The sequence below is a fragment of the Stomoxys calcitrans genome, chromosome 5, assembly GCF_963082655.1.
Source record: "Stomoxys calcitrans chromosome 5, idStoCalc2.1, whole genome shotgun sequence".
NCBI classification, from domain to species: Eukaryota; Metazoa; Arthropoda; class Insecta; order Diptera; family Muscidae; genus Stomoxys; species Stomoxys calcitrans.
In genome coordinates, this window is record NC_081556.1 from 80620108 (window position 1) to 80645143 (window position 25036).

The following is a 25036-nucleotide window of genomic DNA, read 5'->3' on the forward strand; positions in this document are numbered from 1 at the left end:
ATAGTCCTTAACCTTGGTCCTGGATGTAAGTCAGAAGTTCTATATAAAACCGATTGTAGCCAAGGACCAAATCTTTCTTCCGAACCTTAACTTTTGCACAAACTGGACTTTCCATTAAATTTGATGTAAGTCATAGGCAGCAGTTTGATCCTAAGGACTTTGTGGACGCAGACTTTTTTTTTTGTATTGAAGCCTGTCAAAATGTTTATGAACGCTTGAAACAAAATTCCAATTTCAGTGAATTCCGGTACAAAAAAAATATTGTGTGACCTTAAAAATTTTATTTCGAAGATATTCTTTAATTCGATTCTATAAGACAGCGTTAATTTCTTTTCCGGGATGAGCTTAATGATCGAAATTTCGTACAATGGAAAAATTAACCACAGTTGATACACCACAACAACCATGATCGAAATTTTGTACAATGGAAAAATGAACCACAGTTGATACACCACAACAATCATGATTTGACGCGTTTCGACCCCTTGGAAAGGGTTGGTTCATCATCAGATATCTTTAAGTGTAAAAAATACAAATGCAAATTTTTTCCATGAACATTCCACTAAGGAACTGAGGGGGCAAACTTCTCACATATCAATGAGTGCAATCCGATTCAAGTTTAAACTCAATGATAAGGGGTCTCCTTTTTATAGCCGAGTCTGAACGGTGTGCCGCAGGGCGACACTTCATTGGAGAGAAGTTTTACATGGCATAGTCCTTTACAAATGTTACCAGCATTAGGAGGGGAAAACCACCGCTGAAAATTGTTTTTGATGATCTCGCCAGGATTCGAACCCAGGCGTTCAGCGTCATAGGCGGACATGCTAACCTCTGCGCTATGTGAGGGTTTCATAATTTGTACATTGCTAAGTTGTATTTATCTCAATGAAATAGTGAAAAACCCGTTATCAAATGCATACACTACACTAACTAATCCCGACACTTTATCTTACTGGATGAGTCACTTTTCCGATTTCAATAGTCCTTGGTAAGGGTGTTAATGGGTCTAATACAACTTAATGGTCCACATTTAAGAAAATCGGCTACAAAAAAAGCTATTTATGAGCCAATGGAGGTAAATCTATGTATCGGTGATACAATACAGCTATATCCAAATTTAGTTAAAACCAGTAAGGAAGTACAAAAGCTGGGCGGTGCCGACTCTATAATACCCTTCAGCTATAAGTACGATGTGGTAGCTATATCCAATTTTAATGGACCTTGGCGAGCAAATATGTTAAAACTGTAAAAACTACGGTTGACAAATGGCAACATTATTGCAAATTGCTCAAAATCTGACGAACATATATATAGGAGCTATAGATAGATTGCTCAAACAATGCGCTTGCAATGGCTCTAGGAGTGAAAATCGGGCGATATGTAATATATATGAAAGCTATATCAAAAACTGAGCCGATTTCCATGAAATTCGCCAGTAATGTCGAGAGTCATATGAAAATCTTTGCTGCCGAATTTCGAGAGAATCGGTTAACAAATGACCATTTTATTGCATTATTTCTGCAAATCGGACGAAAATATATATGGGAGCTATATCCAAATCTGAACCGATTTCAAGCAAACTACTCAGGTATTGTAGTAGTCGTCGAGGAAAGCGTTGTACAAAATTTTGGGAAGATTGGTCAATAAATGCGCTTGCGGTGGCTCTAGGAGTAAAAGTCGGGCGAAATATATATAAGAAAGGTATATCAAAAACTGAACCGATTTCGATTAAATTCACCTGCAATGTCGAGAGTCATAAGAAAATCCATCATGCCGAATTTCGAGAGAATGGGTTAACAAATGACCATTTTATTGCATTATTACTGAAAATCGGACGAAAATATATATGGCAGCTATATCCTAATCTAAACCGATTTTTTCCAATTTCAACAGGCTTCGTCTTTAGGCCGAAAAACATGCTTGTACCAAATTTGAAGACGATCGGATGAAAACTGCGACCTGTAGTTTGTACACAAATTAACATGGAGAGACCGACAGACAGACAGATGAACATAGCTAAATCGAATCAGAAAGTGATTCTGAGTCGATCGGTATACTTATCATTGGGTCTATCTCTCTTCCTTTTGGCTGTTACAAACAAATTTACTAAGTTATAATACCCTGTACCACAGTAGTGGTGTAGGGTATAAATGGGATGAAATTATCTTTTTATAAGCTTTAGATAATAAATGCACTAATAGGTCTCTATAGAGGCTATATCAAAATAAAATATCAAAGGGCAGACGATTTGGCGGTGAAGGCCAGAGGACTGCCGTCAATAAACTTGGTTAAACCGAAGCCTTTCGACGCAGTCCGAGTTAAAGGAGTGGGCGACGAATGCGCATGCAACATTGAGGAACAGCGAAACGGTCGGAGGGACGGCGAAAATCCTGTGGGGGGGATCCAGATCGTGAGAAGACGAGGCTATTACTGAAAGGAAGCAAGAAGGAGGTCAGTATAGCTATTGGTATCATAACAGGGCACATAGGACTAGGAGCTCACTTATGTAAAATCGGTGCGGCAAGTGATAGCATGTGTAGGGCATGCGGAGAAGATGATGAGACATTGGAACATTTCCTCTGTCATTGCCCGGCTTCCGCGTCCAACAGATACCGGTACTTAGGTGGAGACACAATGTCAGACATGAACCAACTTAGAGGAGTGGAATTGAAAACAATTAAGGATTCTGTAAGTTGCACAGAATTCCTAAATTAAAATTTTCTTTTTAGAGGTTACTTTATAGTTTTTAGAGCGCACAACAAGCCAATTACTGGCTTAGGTGTATGTCCATAGTGGCATGGGGCGGATTAATATCTGTACCCTCTTTTCAACCTAACCTAACCATATCCAAAAATAGTCCCATGAAGCCCAACTTGGAACTATACCAGCTTTAAATTATTTTTCCTTGTAGTTCGCTTTCCGGCGCAAACCCTTGCATCAATTTATTATAGTCATGCGAATGATATATCACAGTTTCACAAATTTTATTTCATTCATGTGAGGTAAGCTTAAATGGGAAACCCACTTGATTTAAAATAAAACCATCGCTAAAGATATTAATTTTTGGAGTTATACATTAAAATTTTCAACAAGTAAAAACATGCTAAGTTCGGGCAGGCCTAATTTTGGAAACCTACCACCATGGATCCTGATAAAATTGTACACATATGAACCAGGTTAAGGGGAACATGTATACTTAATGTATCAAATTTCTGCCAAATCAGCCGAAAATTTAAACTTTTAGAGGCCGTAGAAGACTAATCGGCTTATATGGGAGCTATATGAGGTTAAAGGCCAATTTCTTAAATACTTACCACGGATATTGGAAGCCATAATAGAAAACTACGTGGCAAATTTCAGCTAAATAGAACAACTACTGCAGTTCCCAGGGGCTTAGGATATTAAATCGGTAGGTCGGTTTATATGCGAGTTATATAAGGTTATAAAGTGATTGAGACTGTATTCCGGGGGGAAGGCATGGAGGCCACCGAAGCTCAGAGGTTAGCATGTCCGCCTATGAAGCTGAACGCCTGGGTTCGAATCCTGGCGAGACCATCAGAAAAAAAAATTCAGCGGCCGTTTTTCCCTCCTAATGCTGGCAACATTTGTGAGGTACTATGCCATTTAAAACTTCTTTCCAAAGAGGTGTCGCACTGTGACACGACGTTCGGACTCGGCTATAAAAAGGAGGCCCCTTATCATTGAGCTTAAACTTGAATCGGGCTGCACTCATTGATATGTGAGAAGTTTGCCCCTATTCCCTAGTGGAAAGTTCATGGTCAAAATTCCCATTCGCATGTGGAAGGCATATGCGAACACAATATGTCAAATTCAAGCCATATCAGATAACAACTGCAATTCCTATGGGCTCAGTAAGTCAAATTGAAGTACCACTTTATATAGAAGATATATTCTAATCTAAACCAACATGGCCCATCTGCAATCCCCATCAACCTATATCAGTAAAAAGTCTCTGTGCCAAATTTCAAGCTGATACCTTAATTTATTCGATCGCTATCGTGACAGAATGTTCGGATGGGTCGCAATTCAATATCTCGAGAGGTGTTAAAAACAGCATGACTTGATTAGTCATTATCAAAAAAATTTTATCTAAATTCATCTAATTTTATCTAATTAGATAACATTTGATCTAATTATATCTAATGGCAGATATAATTGGATCTGACCATATCAATTGTACTTACCCTCTTACAGCACGGGAAAATAGAAAAACAAAAACAAAATCGGGGAAATCACCATACAAATGGTACATACCAGTCTTCTTAGTAGTAGCTAAAGTTGAGGTGCGTCAAATTGGCATACATTCCTGTTTTCCTGCTCCTGGTTGGTGTTTACCACGTTTCCGCAAAGGAACGATTTCGGTATCTGACAAGGTCAAATATTTAGGAGTGAACTTAAACAGGAAACTGAAAGGGAAGTGTCACCTTGAGGAGTATACCGAGAAGGCTCACAGATGATGGGCACAATGCAGACGGCTCGTAGGCTCGAAATGGAACCTGAAACCCAGGATATTTCACCGGCTACCAAGAAGAGTGATTAGACCAATACTACATACGCCTCAGTTGTTTGCGGTACTGCGATGGAGAAAAGAAGGCCACCGTAGCCAAGAGGATATCATGTCTGCCAATGATGCTGAATGACTTGGGTCGAATCCTGGCTACACATCATACAAAATTTGTCAGCGATGGTTATCCCCTTCTAATGCTGGCGTCATTTATGAGATATTGTGTCATCTGGTATGGTAGCCATGTAAAAACTTCTCTCCAAAGAGGTGTCGCACTGCGTCACGCCGTTCGAACTCAATTATTAAAAGGAGACCCCTTATCACTGACCTTAAACTTCAATCGCACAGCACTCAGTGTTATGTGAGAAGTTTGTCCCTGTTCCTTAATGGCATATTCATGGGCAAATTTGCGATGGAGAAAAAATGCAACGTAAGGATAATACAATAGGTTCAAAATCAAAACTAGAGGACAGAGTGGATCTGGGGGTCTATATTGAGAACCCAGGGTCTGAGATCTGTTTCCGACTGTCTTACCATAATACGGTCCTGCAAGCGGATATCCGTGCGAACACGGAATGCTTGAGGTGGTATGGTGTTAACGCAAGGATATCGATTGTTAACCAATAACCAGGACGGTAAAGTCACATACAGTCTTGGAGTGTTAGATGGAGATTATCGCCTTCACTAGGGATGGCACGATCCGAATTGTTTGGGTGCCGGTCCAAAGTGGACTGAGGGAAAATGAAGATGTCTCATCATCATTGAAGCATGTGCCATGCCATTGTCCGGCTTTCGCGGCTAAAAGACACCACTACTTAGTTGGGGACACAATAACAGAAATGAACCAACATAGGGGAGTGGTATTTAAAACCATTAAGAATTTTGTAAGTAGCACAGAATTCCTAATTTGATATCTTCTTTTTTGGTGGTTACTCTTTAGTTTTTAGAGCGCACAATAAGCCCAGTACTGGCTTAGCTGTATATCCATAGTGGCATGGGCGGATTAATATCCGCACCTTCATTTCAACCTAGCTTAAGCTTAGGGGCAATGAAACAGCATTCAGTTAGGCCGTTGAGGCCTTCAATAAACTTTCTTAGTCCGAAGGCATTCGGTTCGACGCAGTTCGAATTGAGGGCGTGGGTGACGAACACGCATGTAACATTGTGAAATAGTGAAACAGTCGGTAGAATGACGAAAATCCTGTCGGGAAAGTCGTATCGAGAGAAGACTAGGCTTTTACTGAAAGGAAGAAGACACACATGACTACTAGTTCACTCATGTAGAAAAGGTGCAGCAAAAGATGAATGATTACAAGCATGTGTAGGCCATGTAGAGAAGATAATGAGATGTAAGGATCGCTTAGGTATAAGTGGCAGTCTGCCATCAGACTCACTTGGACATTTTCATCCATTGTGATACCACAGGAACAGAAGAAGGAAAATGCCTTCTAGTTCCTACCGTTAAACCATCTAGATCGCTTTAAAAAGCCCAATAACTTGCGAAGTTCCACATCCGCTAAATCTGATAGGTTCCCAAAGAAATGAGAACCTAAAGTGGAACTCCTTTTGACTGCCAGTGCGGCATACACACAAAAAAGGTGTTCTCAGTCTATTCTTCCTCAATGCCCTCACAGCTTCTGCAGAAGTCATTACTGGCAACTTTTAGTCTGTCAGCATGTTTTCCGTTTAGACAGTAACCGTTCATGACTCACAGAATGACTGAGACATCTGTTCTAGTCAATGACAGCAAAGCAATAGGCCTCTATAAGTCTAGATTAGCCCACATAGTTTTGGAATTCTTACAGCCCCCTCTTTTTGGGACCATCTATCATTCGTTGCCCTTCGAGCCTGATCCGGAAAACTTAGCTTACATGTCGCTAGAGGCAAACCCATAGATTCCAGATTCACTGGACTGTGTTATGTAGTTCTTAGTCTCGCAATCTCGTCCGCCTTACAATTCGCGGGATATCTCTGTGGCTCGGCTCCCAGAACAGGAGAACACAGTCTGCAGCACAGTTGAATGACTTCACTGAACTTAAGTTCAGTGAATTTTATCTTTAAAATTCAAATAAATTGTGAAGATACTATTATTTTGACTATTTTATTTTTTCAGGCCTTCAAAGCCTATCAGAAAAGTTAAAAAGAAAACTTTATTAAAATTTTGCAATGTAAATAAAAAAAAATGCACTTTTGAATAGACGGGAAATCTACCCAGTCAGAGTTTACTGTTTGATGACATACGATTTATTCCGATTTTCAATAATTTTGCCTTCCATGGGCCAAAAGAGACGTATATTAAGCGATTTAAAATGAGTATTTATCAAATAATGGTTCAAACCTTGTAAGCCATGGCTTGAGTTTCTGCCTTCCCACATACTCGTATTGTGTTTTGGTGTATTGCATAAGGAGAATTTAGAAGTTTTGTTTTTCGTTTTATGATATGTATTTTTTATTGCATTTATTCAAATATTTATTCAAATTCTGCCATTTCTCATACAATATTTTGCTATTAAATGTTCAGTTTCCGTTTCCTTCCATTCAAATATTCATGTTTGTGTAAACATGTGGCTGTGTAGTCAGCGTGTGTGTGTATTCAAGTGTGAGTGTTTGAACTTAGTTTAGTGCACCGATGTGCGTGTGTGGCTTTGTTAGTTGTTTGTATAGTCAGTGTGTGTCTATGTGTTTGTGTGTTGCTCGTTTTTCACATATCTGTGTAAGCGCGTGTCCTTTGCTTCTTTGTCAAACGTAGTGATTGTTTAATTTTTTTTTTTCGTTTCACTTTCATATCTTTTGTTTTTTTGTTGCTTATAATTAGAGTTTCATTTTATAAAATTTGTTTTTGTGTTTTTCTTTTAATTTTTGTTTTTCATCAATAATATGTATATATATATTTTTTTGTTTTATTTTTTTATTTAAAAGCGTCTTTATACAAACATTTTCATTCAGTGTGTGTGTGTGTGGGTGTGGTGAGGATATTCCGTGTCTGTTGTAGGCTGAGGCAAGTGGCATGGGGGTGGGTTTTTTTTTGTCGTGGTATAATGGAACGGTAAGGATAATCATTTGTTGTGGTGTGGGTGTTTTTTTTTTTCATTTTGGGGCTTGTGTGGGGGAAAATTGTTCTTCAGTTTAATGTCCATTGCATTTCGTTATTCTCTTGTTCTAGGTTGTAGTTATGTGTACTCTTATATAGGCAAATAATATCCTAAAAAATAAATGATAATTTCAACTAATCTTAAGTTATGCGAAGCATCAACGGATTGACGTTTCAAAGTATGCCCGTCTCCACATTATGGGCTGTCCCCAATGTATTGGGATCAAAATTCATTTTAAATTCACCGGATATGACAATTTCCGATATGCAGCCAACAATGCCATTCGTGTATCTTCGACGCGGGAAATATACCGAATCGGGTAGGCCACCTGAGGAAAAAGGGTGAGAAAAAGAATAAATTATATATGCTGTTATTATTTTCATTTGTTAAAATAACGAAAAATAAAATATTTTTGTTTGCTTATTTCTTTGTAGGTTCCCGGTTAAAAAAATTTACTTAATTTTTTGATGTCCAAAGAGCGGTGGATCCTCCTATACAATCACTTTTAAAATTAGCAGATTTCGGAAATTGATGAACACATTTCAGCTTAATTCTGTTTAAAATCTTATGGGAATCCAAGTTATTAAACAATTTTGTGGTCAAGCATCCTTCACCACACCAAAGCCCACACAAACGACATGTTTACAAATAAAAAGTTTTAGCAAGTTGAGTACGAATTTTTATTATCAAGTAACTGTAAGGCCACCCCTCGTTCAGATATCCTCCGCGTTCAGAGAAGAACGCTGGTGTTGGTTGGCAACGGTAGGATATCCGACTTTATTGTTTCCCATCAGCATCGTCGTAATGTAGGTTGGGTGACGCTATTTTATCGATTCTTCCATTGTGTATACTCCATTAATAGTAGCCTTTTTATACCCACCACCGTAGGATAGGGGGTATATTCATTAAGTCAATCCGTTTGCAACACATCGAAATATCCATTTGCGACCTACAAAGTATATATATTTCGGATCGTCGTAAAATTCCAAGACGATTTAACGATGTATGTGTGTCTGTCCGCTTCTATCCATCTACTGAATTCACTCTACAGGCTTCAAAAATTGAGATATTGTGCTGAAATTTAGCACTGATACGCCTTTGACGCACGCTGGTTTGGTTCGTGAACGGACCAAATCGGACCATTTTTGGCTGCTACATAGACCGATTTTCCGATTAAGGGTCTAATGCCCATAAAAACTTAATTTTTCATCCGATTTTGCTGAAAATCCCGATATCTGGTTCAGATCGGTTCAGATCGGACTATATTTAGATATAGCTGCCATATAGACCGATCAACCGATAAAGGGTCTGAAGCGAATAAAAGCTTTATTTATTGCCCGATTTCGCTGAAATTTGAAACAGTGCGTTATTTTAAGCCTCCCGATATTTGACTTAAGTACGGATCAGATCGGACTATATATAGATATAGCTGCCATATAGACCGATCTCCCGATAAAGGGTTTGAAGTCCATAAGAGCTTTATTTTTTCACCGATTTCGCTGAAATTTGCAACAGTGATAGGATCCAAATATAGTTTAGATCGGACTATATTTAGATATAGCTGTCATATAGACCGATCTGCCGATAAAGGGTCTGAAACCCATAAATGCCCCATTTATTACCTGATTTCGCTGAAATTTGAAACAGTGGGTAGTTTTAGGTCTCCTGACAACCCATATATGGTTTGGATCGGACTATATCTAGATATACCTGCCATATAGACCGATCTCCCGATAAACGGTCTGAAGCCCATAAAAGCTTTATTTCACTGAAATTTGAAACAGTGAGTAGTTTTAGGCCACCCGCAATCCGACCCAATTATGGTAAAAATAGGACTATATTTAGATATAGCTGTCATATAGGCCGATATGTCTGTTAAGGGTCTGAAGCTCATAAAAGCTATATTTATTACCCGATTTTGTTGAAATTTGAAATACAAAATTCAACAGTGACTTATATTTATGAGACCACTCAATGTCCGTGCCGAATTTAGGTGCATAAGTTATCCAATTTTCATTGGATTGTGACAAAAGGGGGTTTACATATATACCTGAGTAGGTGGGCATCTAAAGTTCGGCTCGGCCGAACTTATTGCCTTTTTACTTGTTACTGCTGATGTAGGGATGTTCATCACAAATACTAGACTTTCTAGGAACTCACACCCGTTTGTTATTAATTGGTCAGCTGACCGGACCATGTACTATAGAGAGAATTATTTTTGAAAGAATTTGATTCCGCACCGTTCGTATGTGGAATCGTATTTCTGTCAATGTCTTTCCCCCTGACTATGACATTCAGAAATTTAAAGCAAACATTAAAAAACAACACCAACAAAAACATATTTCCCGCCTCCATTTCCTAACTTTCCACTTGCCAACGCAATGAACTGCATGCAAAAAGGACACCCCCTGCGTGTTGGTTGTAGGGTCGTCCCACATTTAGTTTGGTTTAGGTTGAAAAAAAGGTGCGGATTTCAAACCAACCCATGCCACTATGGACATACATCATGGCAAGTATTCGGCTTGCTGTGTGACGATACGGGATAACTATAACCCGGCCGATACGGGATAACTATGAGCACCACACAGGTAAGCTTCCCGTTATCACGGGAAGCTTAGCTGAAAGCGACCGGGCGCGTCCACAGGTTGCGGATAGTGGAAAGCTCCGTTTTTATGCGGAGTAGCTGCAAATGCGGCCGCGGACAGTCAGAGATTTTCGAGAGGAGAGTCTCAGTGAGGAGTCAGATGGCACTGACTCTTAATTAAATACTGAGTGCCAATGATACTCGAGATGACAATGCGAGTTATTGGCGCCTTTAAATAACCAATGGCCAACATCAGCGTCTGTTCCCAGGTTAGGGCCGGCTGGCGGCGAGCGTCGGATCTTGGAGCAAGTGGCTCGCCACAACGAGGGATACATGTGCAATCCCACAAAACCCATGCGGTTGGGGCGCTGGGCCAGTAACCCGCCACCGGAAAACTGAGAACTATTGGGTTGCCCAAAAAGTAATTGCGGATTTTTCATATAGTCGGAGTTGACAAATTTTTTCACAGCTTGTGACTCTGTAATTGCATTCTTTCTTCTGTCAGTTATCAGTTGTTACTTTTAGCTTGCTTTAGAAAAAAAGTGTAAAAAAGTATATTTGTTTTATACTATTACCGCCTTATAGGAAGTGCGATGGACCGAAAAGAGCGTCCCTACAACACCAAAGGGTGACGAACTATACTAAAGCTGCCGTAACACGACACATGCATTTTGCTGTGGATTTGTGGTTAGTCGGAGACTGAAACACGTTGACTCCAGCTTTACTCCGGTGGATGAGAGGCCAGCCCCAATCCGCATAAAAGTCAAATTCTTCAACATCAGCATTATTTGTGCCCATGCCACGACGGAAGACAAAGACGAGCAGACCAAGGATATTTTCTTCGAGCGCCTAGAAAGAGAATATGACCGCTGCCCAGCCCATGATATTAAAATCGTTCTGGGAGATTTTAATGCGAAGATAGGGAATGAAGACATTTTTGGTCCAACAATCGGAAAGTTTAGCCTCCACGAGAAACATTTTGTACCACTAAGATCAACAGATAAAAAGTTGTAGACTTTTTTCCTTTTTTTTTTTTGCCGATTGGCCCACTGTGCGATCGTAGACATGGACGAGCCGTCCTAGGTTATTTTCTGCGAGCGCTCAGAGAAAGAATAAGACCGCTGCCCTGCCCACGATATTAAAATCGTTCTGGGAAATTTTAATTCGAAAGTAGGGAAGGAAAATTTTGTTGGCCCAACAGTCGATAAATTTTGCAACAACAAAACAATGTCCGATAATGAGTTGAGGATGATAGATTGCGCCGCGGCAAAAAACATGGTATTTAGCAGCCCCAGATTTCAATATAAAAAAAGGTATAAAGCCACATGGTTGTTCCCAGATCAAGAAGTAAGGAACAAAATTGATCCGTGTTAGATGTACGATCGACCCGTGGGGCCAAATTATAATCGGATCATTACCTTGTTGCAGCAAAGGTTCGCACCCGTTTTAGTATGTCGAAAAAGGTACGATCTGACACTGCACGGAAGCTGGACATTGAAAAGCTGCAAACACAACAGATGCCAACGGCAAACAACCACTCTACTGACCCAACTAATTGGTAAAAGCACTCTTGCCCTATTACATAAAAGAGCAGAGACATAGTATTGTCCACTCCAAGGAATTAGCCTCGAAATCCGTAATTGAGTACCAGAACCCTCCCCCAAGAAACCACAGAAAGACCAAGAGTGTCAAAATGCTACTAAGGCCAAGAATGCGGCATACAAAGCGACCGGCAATCAGTAGCAACGCGCCAGATGAAGGAGAGGTATCGTGAGAAAAGAAGGGGGACAAAGTTGATTCCGCAGAAAGAAGAAGGAAATTGAAAGGAGTGAGTATGAGCGAATTGCGATGTACAGGATGTACAGTCAGTATGAAATCCAGAAATTCTACCAAAGACTCAAACATCAAACCGATTGCTTTGGTGTAGGCATATCCTCCTGCGGAGAAAATGAAGGAAATCTGGTAACTGATATTGATAGTGTGCATGAGATATGGAAAGAACATTTGCTCAGATGTAAGTGCCCGACGATGGCGGCAAAGAGGATACTGCAGAACCAGACCCTGATGATAGTATACAATGTTACCACCTAGTCACAATGAGGTTCAAGAAGCAATGACCCAAATGAAAAACAAGAAGGCAGCAGGAGACGATGGGTTACCAGCTAAATTATTTGAGACCGGAGGCAACACGATATACAGCGTATGCAACAGCTCGTCTGTGTGGTCTGGCCAAAAGAACGCATACCCGATGATTGGATCCTTAGATGGTATGCTAACTAAATAATACAGCCGTTCTTCACCATACTTTATGCAAATAACATACTTACCAACATATAGCCCGGTATCGGTGTTTAATTGACGTAGTGTACCCGGCGATCGCAAGGTTATACTCTTGCGACCATCCACTTCCAAGTAGCCTTCCTGATTATTTCTGTAGCATAGGAAATATTTTGTTTGGTTAATGTAACATCATTCAAAGGTTGAGGTTAACTTACCTTATAGCCCTTACTCGATGCCACAGGCCGTCGCTGATTTTCGTGGCGTTAAATCGTATGTCCACCTCACCCGAACCCAAATTGTAACGGAAGTGGAGGAAGCTAAAAAGTAAAGGATTACAAAATTTATAATTAATAACTACTATAAAAAATTTTCCAAAAAAAGGAATGAATATTAACATTCCTGCAGGCGATAAGGTAATAAAAAAGGTATTGAGGATTTTTTTTTTTTATAGGAAGTGATATAAGGTATCTACAGTGGCACCTGTCTTCTTGGGATAAGATATTGTTCCATTTACTGAAAGCGCAAAATGTCTTGGTGTTTTGCTGGATAGGAAATTCAACTTCAAATCCAACATTTTGGGAAGGGCAAATAACGCAACTCTTGGCATATACACCCGAAGAGAGCATTTGGCAAAAGTTTGGAATTTAAACCGTATGTCATGAACTGGATATATACTGCATTTATCAGAACTTTAATACTATATGGTATTGTGGTGTGGCTGACAACGCTTCAAAAGTCCACCTACTGTTCAATACTTAACCGGATTCAAAGGATGGCTTGTTTTTGTATAAAAAGGACGACACCCTCTAATGCAATGTATAAAATGCTACACCAAATGCCTCTGGACATTATGGCTAGACAAATTGCTTCAACCACTGTTGTGAGGCTAGGAGAGCTTCACCTTTGGTCATGCGGATAACACAGTGTCCAATTACTCTTCATACAATGAATGATATCCCAGGCTATGTGGATTACACATTGCCGGAGCCACTTTTTGATAAAAAAAAGTAATATGCAACTATAGAACCCATTGGAACTACAATATCCCTGGTAAACTAGACGACCAGGAGGGCTTTGGAGCAAGTGGGCTTTGGACCAGGTGGGTTTTGTACCAGGTGGGTTTTGTACCAGGTGTGGTTTGGACCAGGTGGGCTTCGGACCAGGTGGGCTTTTGACCAGGTGGGCTTTGGACCGGGTGGGCTTTGAACCAGGTGGGCTTTGGACCAGGTGGGCTTTGGACCAGGTGGGCTTTGGACCAGGTGGGCTTTGGACCAGGTGGGTTTTGTACCAGGTGAGGTTTGGACCAGGTGGGTTTTGTACCAGGTGGGTTTTGTACCAGGTGTGGTTTGGACCAGGTGGGCTTCGGACCAGGTGGGCTTTGGACCAGGTGGGCTTTGGACCAGGTGGGCTTTGGACCGGGTGGGCTTTGAACCAGGTGGGCTTTGGACCAGGTGGGCTTTGGACCAGGTGGGCTTTGGACCAGGTGGGCTTTGGACCAGGTGGGCTTTCGACCAGGTGGGCTTTCGACCAGGTGGGCTTTGAAGTGTACTCTGAAGAACTTGCACTAGTCATATTGAGAAGGTTACCTGAACACTACAGTGTGTATCAACCGGAGTTCCTTGTAATTAAAGATGTGGGGGAAAGACTAAGATGTAATGCCATTTCCGGCGGTTGGCATAAATTTCTTCGTAGACAGCCAGGCAGCCATCAAATCTCCTAGGAACATGTCTCTGAATTCCAAAGCCGCCCTCGACTGTCGTAGAACTCTCAAATGAACAGTTCAAAATTCACTTGGTCTGGTTGACGGGACACAGAGATATCCCAGGGAATTGTAGAGCGAACGAACTAGCGAGACTAGGAACTTCCATGCACATTGCAAAGGGACTGGAATCTGTGGGTATGCCTCTAGAGACATGTGAGCTAAGTCTTTAGGATCACACCCGAAGCGCCATGGATGATAGATGGTCACAAAGGGGGGGGGGTTGTGGGCATCCCAAAGTTGTGTGTCTTGGTCTAGACTTTAAAAGGTCTACCTCTTTGCTGTCGCTGGCTAGAACGAACGTGATTGTGTCCGTCATGACAGGCCACTGTCGTATCGGAAAACTTGCTGACAGACTGATGGTTGCCAGTAACGACTTTTGCCGAAGATGTGACGACGTGGGGGAAGAAGAAACAATGGAGCATATGCTACGTGTGTACCGCACTTTCAATCAGAAGGAGTTCCACCTTAGGTTCTCATTTCGTCGAGAACTTTGTTGTGGGCGACATCCCAAACATTTTAGGTATAAATTTTACTTCAAATTCGTAACATACTTTTAAATACCATATTGTCCTAATCGTGCTTAAAGAAAATTTGGCGGGTTTTATGGATAGGGCGCTCCACCATGTTATTCGTACCCAAGTTTTGTAGTTTTGGACTACCAAAAGAATACACACAAAATTTCGCTAAAAACGGTGTACATATTTCCGAGAATACGTTTTTATACCCTCCACCATAAGATGGGGGGTATACTAATTTCGTCATTCTGTTTGTAACTACTAGAAATATTCGTCTGAGACCCCATAAAGTATATATATTCTTGATCGTCGTGACATTTTATGTCGATCTAGCCATGTCCGTCCGTCTGTCCGTCCGTCCGTCTGTCTGTCCGTCTGTCTGTCGAAAGCACGCTAACTTCCGAAGGAGTAAAGCTAGCCGCTTGAAATTTTGCACAAATACTTCTTATTAGTGTAGGTCGGTTGGTATTGTAAATGGGCCATATCGGTCCATGTTTTGATATAGCTACCATATAAACCGATCTTGGATCTTGACTTCTTGAGCCTCTAGAGTGCGCAATTCTTATCCGATTGGAATGAAATTTTGCACGACGTGTTTTGTTATGATATCCAACAACTGCGCCAAGTATGGTTTAAATCGGTTTATAACCTGATATAGCTGCCATATAAACCGATCTTGGGTCTTGACTTCTTGAGCCTCTAGAGTGCGCAATTCTTATCCGATTGAAATGAAATTTTGCACGACGTGTTTTGTTATTATATCCAACAACTATGCCAAGTATGGTTCAAATCGGCTCATAACCTGATATAGCTGCCATATAAACCGATCTTGGGTCTTGACTTCTTGAGCCTCTAGAGGGCGCAATTCTTATCCGAATGGAATGAAATTTCGCACGACGTGTTTTGTTATGATACCCAACAACTGTACCAAGTATGGTTGGAAACGGTCCATAACCTGATATAGCTGTCATATAAACAGATCTGGAGATTTGACTTCTTGAGCCTCTAGAGGGCGCAATTCTTATCCGAATGGAATGGAATTTCGCACGACGTGTTTTGTTATGATATCCAATAACTGTGCCAAGTATGGTTGGAATCGGTCCATAACCTGATATAGCTGTCATATAAACAGATCTGGAGATTTGACTTCTTGAGCTTTTAGAGGGCGCAATTCCTATCCGATTTGGCTGAAATTTTGCATGACGTATTTTATTTTTACTTTCAACAACTGTGTCAAATAAGGTTCAAATCGGTTCATAACCTGATATAGCTGCCATATAAACCGATCTGGGATCTTGACTTCTTGACCCCTAGAGGTCGCAATTATTATCCGATTTGCCTGAAATTTTTTACGACGGATCCTCTCATGACCATCAACAAACGTGTTTACTATGGTCTGAATCGGTCTATAGCCCGATACAGATCCCATATAAATCGTTCTCTCTATTTTACTTCGTGAGCCCCAATGGGCCCAATTCTTATACGAATTGGCTGAAATTTTACACAGGTCTCCAACATATAATTTAATAGTGGTCCGAACCGGACCATATCTTGATATCGTTTTAATAGCAGAGCAACTCTTTTCTTATATCCTTTTTTGCCTAAGAAGAGATGCTGGGAAAAGAACTCAACAAATGCGATCCATGGTGGAGGGTATATAAGATTCGGCCCGGCCGAACTTAGCACGCTTTTACTTGTTGGAATGTAACTTGGGGTAATGGAGTGGGTCCATAGACAGGTTATATTCGAAGATGGGCTATATCGGACTATATCTTGATATAGCCCCCATATAGACCGATCTCGCGATTTAAATGTTGTATACCCTCCACCATTGAAGGAGGGTATACTAGTTTCGTCATTCCGTGAAATATGCATCTAAGATCCCATAAAGTATACATATTCTTGATCGTCAAGACATTTTAAGTTGATCTAGCCATGTCCGTCCGTCCGTCTGTCGAAATCACGCTAACTTTCGAAGGAGTAAAGCTAGGCGCTTGAAATTTTGCACAGATACTTCTTATTAGTGTAGGTCAGTTGGGCTTGTAAATGGACCAAATCGCTCAATGTTTTGATAAAGCTGCCATATAAACCGAACTTGGGTCTTGACTTCTTAAGCTTCTAGAAGGCGCAATTCTTATCCAATTTGGCTGAAATTTTGCACTTGGTGTTTTTGTATCACACCCGACAACTGTTCTAGGTATGGACTAAATCGGTTCATAACCTGATATAGCTGGCATATAAACCGACCTTGGGTCTTGTCTTCTAGAGCTTATATAGTGCGTAATTCTTATCCGATTTGGTTGAAATTTTGCAAGAAGTGTTTTGGTATGACTTCCAATATTGGTGCAAAGTATAGTCCATATCAGTCCATAACCTGATATTGCCTCCATATAAACCGATCTCCCGATTAGACTTCTTAAGCCTCTAGTGCGCGCAATTCCTATCCGATTTGGCTGAAAATTTGTACTCGATGTTTTTGTATCACATCCGACAACTGTTCCCTGATATAGCCTCCATATAAACCGAATAGATTTCTTGAGACTCTAGAGGGCGCAATTCTTATCCGATTTGACCGAAATTCCAATAACTGTGTTAAGTAGGGTCTAAATCAGTCTATATCCTGATATGGCCGCCATATAAACCGTTCTTCCGATTAGAGTTCGAAATTCTTATCCAATTTTGTTGAAATTTTTCATATGCTGTTACGGTATGACTTCCAACATATGTTCTAAGTATGGTCTAAATCGGCATATAACCTGATATAGCTGCCATATAAACTGATTTCTCAGTTTGATTTTGGGCCTCCGGATGGAGCAATTATTACTCGAGTTGCCTGAAACTTTAAAGGTGGTGTTTTTTTATTCGAAAAAGTCATTTAAAGAACTTGACAAAAGCGATCCCTGGTGAAGGGTATAAAGGATTCAGCCCGGCCGAACTTAACACGTTTTTAGATGTTTTTATTATCCGATTTCGTTGAAATTTGTCAGAATGAGCAGTATTAGGCTCTATAACATCCGTATATATTTTGATGTATCTGTCATATATTTCTATCTCTAGGTTTAAGTCCAGAGGCCATAAATGACGCATTTATTGCCCGATTTCGCTGAATTTGGGTAAAATGAGTTGTATTAGACACCTAACATTCTAAACATCCTGCAAATCCGACTATATTTGGATGTAGCTACCATTATAGACTAATCAACCGTTTTATGGCCTAGAACATATTCATATCGGACCATATATGGTGTATTTTTCACCAAATTAGACCTAATGATCCAAAGTTCTGCCCAGCTGAACTCAATGCGTTTTACTTGTTTATTTTGTTTTATATTTCATTTAATTGTGTGTATGTGTGTGTGTTTGTTTTTTTCTTTTGACTGTAACAACTTACCCATCTTCAATGCCCAGCGAAAGATAATCATCGGAGTCCTGATCCATGGTACCCACACAGGCTGTCCACAAAATGACACCTCGTTCGGAGCGTGTCTTTATTCGCAAATTCAAATCGATGTTATTGCTGATGACCTGGTTCATGGTCTCGGCATCGTTGTAGTGGAAATAACTCTCATGGCCCACAAAACAGGCACCGAAATTTTTCCGTACTCCAATGGGGGGACGATTTTCGTTCGAGGGCAAGTCAAATTTACTCAGGAGACTCCAATCGGTGTGCGTTTGTGTGGGATCAGAGTTGGGTTTCTTCTTGATCTCCACAAATTCCTGTGAATCTTCATTGTCTTCATCAACATTATCTTCTTCGGAGGCATCAGCATCACCCATGTCCCTGTCATTAGAAACGCCTCGAGTGCTATCATCTAGGGAAGATTGCTGAAAGATTTCCATTTGCTGTACTGGCTGCTGTGGTTGTGTCTGCTGGAACTTTGCCCGTTCCTTGTTCTCTTCATCACTGCTGCCAGTGTCCTGACTGTTATGATGATCCTCCTCATTACTGTAGTCATACTCGGTAATGATAAGTTTCGGTTGTTTGGGTGTATAGGGAACTTTTGAATTGGCCATAATACGTTTCATATCCTGGACCAGCTGTTTGCGCTGATAGTCCTCGGTGCCATCACTCTCATCGAACAAAGTGTCGTCCATGACAAAAATATCCTCGCTGGTATTCTCCATTGGGGTGTCCTTATTAGCAGGTACACTATCATCATCTTCCACATCATCATTCGCATTGATGGACACATTTGTATCGGTTTCGTGCTTATCCTGGGCACCCTCAATTTGTTCGTTAGACTCAAACGAAGACGAAGAGGAGGGTTCATTGAAATCCTGCCATTGTTCTTCCAATGCTATGGGGTCCTCAAAGGTTAAAATGTCACTTCCGGTATTGGTTTGGAAACTTTCGTAGTGTGTGGGCAGACGACTTAATTTATGTTGTGGCTTGTCCATGATAGGTGTCTTGTGGTGAGGATCTGGTTTCCAATCATATGGCTGAGGTTGTTTTTGTTTGTACTGAGATTTCATGTCAAAGGGTTTTGTTGTCGATGGGGTTCTAGTGGTAGTAGAGGTGGTGGTGGTGGTGGTAGTGGTTGTCGTCGTAGTGCTAGTCGAAGTAGAAGCTGCGGTCGAGTGTTTACGTTTGTTGCGGTTTCGTTGTGATTTTAGGTTGTTGCTATTGCTGCCACCACTGCTGCTCCATGCCAAGTGCTTTTGTCTCTCCATCTCCTCCTCGTGTTGTTGTTCTAGTTCTTGCTGTTCATGCATGGCTTTAATGTCTCGGAATATCATATCATCTTCCATCTCATCGGCATCCTCGTCTTGTACCTCGTCCTCCTCCTCGTCGTCGAGTACCACATCGTCGGCCTTCATCTTTTCCATGATGTGTTCCAAAGTCTCTTGTGTCTCTAGTATATCCTTATTGATAATATCCAAATCCTGCCAATTCATTGTTGTTGTTGTTGTTGATGGTGGTGGAGGTGGTGTCGTAGTCGTCGTTGTGGTTGTGCTGGTGCTAGTGGTAGTAGACGGCGTTGTATTGCTTGTCCTTGTGGCTGCTCTCAGTTTTTGCTGTTGCTGCATGACTTTATGCTGCTGTTGCTTGTGCTGCCACAACATGTGTTGTTTCTTTGCCTTCTTGTGAGCCTTTGGTCCCCTTGGCTGTTGCTCCATTTGATGCAGCTTGCCATCCTTTGCGCTCAGCTCATTACGGCCCAACGCATTGCCTGCCTTATTGGTCTTTGGTACTTTTGATTGGATTTTGCTGGCATTCTTATCGAAATCTTCGTCAGCTTTCATTTCCTTTTTGGCTTTTTTGCATTGCTCGTTGTATGCACTGCAGCGGCACTCGTAGCTCTCCATTTGTGGCACACACTCAGACAGAGGACCACAAGGTCGGGCCACACAGGCATGGGGACAATTGCCGATGTTTGTGCCTCCCAATGCTTCCGATATTATGGACAGTGGGTGGCCATTTATTTCAATCTACATTGTAACAAGGGACCAGAAAAAAATAGACAAAATAAGGAATCATCATTAAAGGTGCCATAAGTTGGTTTTTTTCTCATTTTTAATTTGATGCCACGATGGGGCGATATGCCATAGAGCACTTGTGACACGACACTTACCCGTTGTATGCAACCCATGAAAAAGGGTTTACTTTTCAAGTCCATGGGCAATTTGTCGATGTGATTCACACCACCCACAAAGAAATTCTCGGGGAGTGAAAGGTGCCAGAAACCATTGGAAGAAATGGTCATTACTTCGGGCATTTGGTCAATCTATGGAGCGAGAGTTAGAGAAAAATGGCAATTACATAAAATGTTTTGTGTTTTGTTAAATTTGCAATGGAATAGAAATTTAAAGATGTATGATCTAAAACTAGACTAATTCTTCTTCTTTGATAATACTACCCATTGGATTTGATTTGGTTTTTTTTTTTGCCTCAAGCCAGTCTGTCATGTGAACAGTAATTGTTTACGTTAAGAGATTGTTTTTATGATTTGCAAAATAGGAATCGCTGGCGACAGATAATCAGGACACATATATCACGGCAATTTAACCTCAACCTCAGCCATATGATTCGGGCGATACATATATATGGGAGCTATATCTTAATCTGAACCGATTTTGATGAATTGCAGATATGTTAACAATCCGTGCCAAATTTTGTGCAGATCGGTTGAAAATTGTTCATACTACGGCAATTTAAGTGCAAATAGGGCGATACATATATATGGGAGCTATATCTAAATCTGAACCGATTTTGTTGAAATCTAGCATATATGTTAGGATCAGTAATAGAACTGTCCGTGCCAAATTTTGTGCAGATCGGTTCAAAACTGTAGCTACTACGGCCATTTAAGTGCAATTTGGGAGCTATATCTTAATCTGAACCGATTTTGATGAAATTTTGCAGATAAGTTAAAATTGGTAACGAAACAATCCGTGCCAAATTTTGTGCAGATCGTTTGAAAATTGTTCATACTACAGCAATTTAAGTGCAAATAGGGCGATACATATATATGGGAGCTATATCTAAATCTGAACCGATTTTGATGAAATTTTGCAGATATGTTAAGAACGGTAACAAAATCGGTTAAAAATTGTCTATACTACGGTCATTTAAGTGCAAATCGGGCGATATATATATATATGGGAGCTATATCTAAATCTGAACTGATTTTGATGAAATCTAGTAGATATGTTAAGATCAGTAACAAAACTGCCAAATTTTGTGCAGATCGATTGAAAAATGTAGCATCTACGGCCATTTAAGTGCAAATCGGGCGATACATATATATCGGAGCTATATCTAAATCTGAACCGATTTTGATGAAATTTTGTAGATACGTTAAGATCGGTAACAAAACAATCCGTGCCAAATTTTGTGCGGATCGGTTGAAAATTGTAGCTACTACGGCCATTTAAGTGCAATTCGGGCGATACTTATATATGGGAGCTATATCTAAATCTCAACCGTCTTTGATTAAATTTTGCAGATATGTTAAGATCGATAACAAAACAATCCGTGCTAAATTTTGTGCAGATCGATTGAAAATTGTAGCATCTACGACCATTTAAGTGCAAATCGGGCGATACATGTATATAGGAGCTATATCTAAATCTGAACCGATTTTTATCAATATCAATAGCGTTCGTCCTTGAGCCAAAAAAGTGGTATGAGCTCAATTTCGTGACGATTGGACAACAAATACTACCTGCACTTTGATTACAGACGGACAAACGGACATGGCTAAATCGAATCAGAAAATGATTCTGAGTCGATCGGTATACTTATCAATGGGTCTAGCTCTTCTTCTTCTTTGAAAATTTGCAAATTTTGCCCGGGAACATTCCAGTAAGGAACAGGGGCAAACTTCTCAAATATCAATGAGTGTAGTCCGATTCAAGTTTAAGCTCAATGATAAGGGGCCTCCTTGTTATAGCCGAGTCCGAACGGCGTGCCGCAGTGCGACACCTCTTTGAAGAGAAGTTTTACATGGCATAGTACATCACAAATGTTGTCAGCATTAGGAGGGGAAAACCACCGCTGAAAATTTTTTGTGATGGTCTCGCCAGGATTCGAACCCAGGCGTTCAGCGTCATAGGCGGACATGCTAACCTCTGCGCTACGGTGGCCCCGGGGCCATCGGTTTATATGGGAGCTGTATCAGGCTATAGACCGACGATTTTGACCGCATTTGACATGTACGTTGGAGGTTATGGGAGAAGCCGTTGTTCCAAATATCGGCCAAAGCGGATAATAATTACGCCTTCTAGAGGCTTCTTCTTCTTAGCGTTGCAAAAAAATGCACAAATCTATAATACCCTGTACCACAGTGGAGGTGTAGGGTAAAGACAAGTGAAGCGTGCTAAGTTCGGACGGGCTGCATCTTATATACCCTCCACCATGGATCAAAGCCTTCTAGAGGCTTAAAAATTCAAGATCCCAGATCGGTTAATATGACAGATGTATCAGGTTATGTACCGATTTGATCCATACTTAGTACAGTTGTTGGAAGTGATAACGAAATACGTCATGCACAGTTTCAGCCAAATCGGATAGTAACTGCGCCCTCTAGTGGCTCAAGATGTCAAGACCCAAGATCGGTTTATATGGCAGTTATATCAAAACATGGACCGATATGGCCCGTTTACAATCCCAACCGACCTACACTAATAGGAAATATTGTTGCAAATATTGTAATATTGTAAAACTTAACAAATGACAGCGGATGTGGGTATAAAAAGATATACCGCGAAAAGAACTCGACAAATGCGATCAATTCGATTCTATCCCGGCCGACTTGACATGACTGGCCCAATGTGAGTTTACTTGTATCTCATATGTTTAGAAGAATCTATATCCGATGATTGGACCTCTGTTTTTCACACCACATTTTTATACCACGACGAATCTTAGAAAAGAAGAAAGAGCTGCTTGCCCTATGCATTTTTATGCATGGACGGACAGATGGACGGACGGATGGACGGACGGATGGACGGACGGATGGACGGACGGATGGACGGACGGATGGACGGACGGATGGACGGACGGATGGACGGATGGATGGACGGACAGATGGACGGACGGATGGACGGACGGATGGACGGACGGATGGACGGACGGATGGACGGACGGATGGACGGACGGATGGACGGACGGATGGACGGACGGATGGATGGACGGACGGATGGACGGACGGATGGACGGACGGATGGACGGACGGATGGACGGACGGATGGACGGACGGATGGACGGACGGATGGACGGACGGATGGACGGACGGATGGACGGACGGATGGACGGACGGATGGACGGACGGATGGACGGACGGATGGACGGACGGATGGACGGATGGACGGACGGATGGACGGACGGACGGACGGATGGATGGACGTGGGTATAAAAAGATATACCGCGAAACTCGACAAATGCGATCAATTCGATTCTATTCCGGCCGACTTGATACGACTGGCCCAATGTGAGTTTACTTGTATGTGTCATATGTTTAGAAGATCCTATAACCGATGATTGGACCTCTATTTTTCACACCACATTTGTATGTTTCGACGAATCCTAGAAAAGAACCAAGAGAAAGACCATCTCTCTGTGGACAGCAAAGCCGCTTGCGACTAACTTCCCTATGCATTTTTATGCAATTAACTTCCACTATTTTTTAAAACCTACCTTTAGAACAGCTAAGCGGGCAGTGCGTGAAATTCGTATGCTGTGCCATTGGCCAATCGACAAAGGATATTCACTCCTAAAATGAGAAAAAATTAAAACAGAAATTTAAAATAGGCTGAAAACCTGATTATATGGCAATAAAAAAACTTACCTCACTACAGCCGGACCATTGCCTAAATTGAAAATGAATTCCACATAACCATTATTTAGGGACAATGCAATAAAATCACCATGATGCTTGGGGCCAGAGTACAAGATCAGGCCGTCGGCTTGTTCGGGTTTAAGTATAACCTGCAATTTAACACAACAATTAGTCAATGTATAGCCAAACTAGAGTTGAGTTTTATTCAAGTGTTTCTTTAATTTTTCTACAAATTTCTAACCTTCAATTCCAGCCAAATTAGCACACTGTCACCCAATGGTGCATAACGCAGAAAAGAGGAACCATTGAAGGAAGGAACCTAAAAACAAATAAAGTGATGAGTCATTTGTGGTTATTCAACTTTAATTGTGCCATTTTCCATTACTTGTAAATCCATACGAATTTCGCATAAATCCCCAACAAAACCAATGGGGCACAAACATACGGCTCCTTGATCCGAAGGCAAACATTTGCCGCCATGTTGGCAAGGATACTTGAAGCATTTATCCGTAATGCAATCCTCTGGAATTCGAAACAAACATATACCAATCTGTTCATCATTTATATGGTGACCATACTTACGTATATCAAAGCCCTTGGTGACATCTCCAGCAGGGTGCTCCTCAAATTTATATTCATGATCGTTGGCCATGAAATGACGTATGCATCCCATGAAGCCGACCGTAATGGGAAGGCGATTGGACAGACCTGTTATGTTGCCAGTGCCACCCAAGAAGACAGGCTCACGGAAGGTAATGCGAGAGAAAAGCCCCTAAAAGATAAAACTCTGTTTATGAATTTTCCATAATTACTTGATTGTTGTTGTCTTACATTTGATCTGCCCTGAACCTTGGTGCCATGATTCAGTACCAACCAAGCATCCCATCTGTGACGGTAGATCACAACAGAATTCCATTCATTCAAAAGTATGGTCTCATGAGAACGCACACTACCCGCACCACTGCCACAATCAAACCTGAAAGGATTTGGATTCCAA

The 25036-nt window shown here is 41.1% G+C and overlaps 1 protein-coding gene across 3 annotated transcripts in view; it reads right to left on the reverse strand.

Annotated features, from left to right (window-relative positions):
• Positions 1-6956: 6956 nt before the first annotated feature.
• Positions 6957-25036, reverse strand: part of LOC106080696 (uncharacterized) — a 238019-nt gene continuing 219939 nt past the window's right edge. For all 3 annotated transcript variants that reach the window (XM_013242164.2, XM_013242163.2, XM_059369035.1), the window contains 11 exons: positions 24871-25015; positions 24622-24811; positions 24425-24561; positions 24281-24358; positions 24049-24188; positions 23898-23973; positions 20332-20484; positions 18150-20188; positions 12697-12798; positions 12529-12632; positions 6957-7945 (listed from right to left, as the gene is read on the reverse strand). In XM_013242164.2, the coding sequence (XP_013097618.2) occupies positions 7791-7945; positions 12529-12632; positions 12697-12798; positions 18150-20188; positions 20332-20484; positions 23898-23973; positions 24049-24188; positions 24281-24358; positions 24425-24561; positions 24622-24811; positions 24871-25015 (3319 nt within the window). In that variant the 3' untranslated portion in view covers positions 6957-7790. The remainder of the gene's footprint in view (positions 7946-12528; positions 12633-12696; positions 12799-18149; positions 20189-20331; positions 20485-23897; positions 23974-24048; positions 24189-24280; positions 24359-24424; positions 24562-24621; positions 24812-24870; positions 25016-25036) is intronic.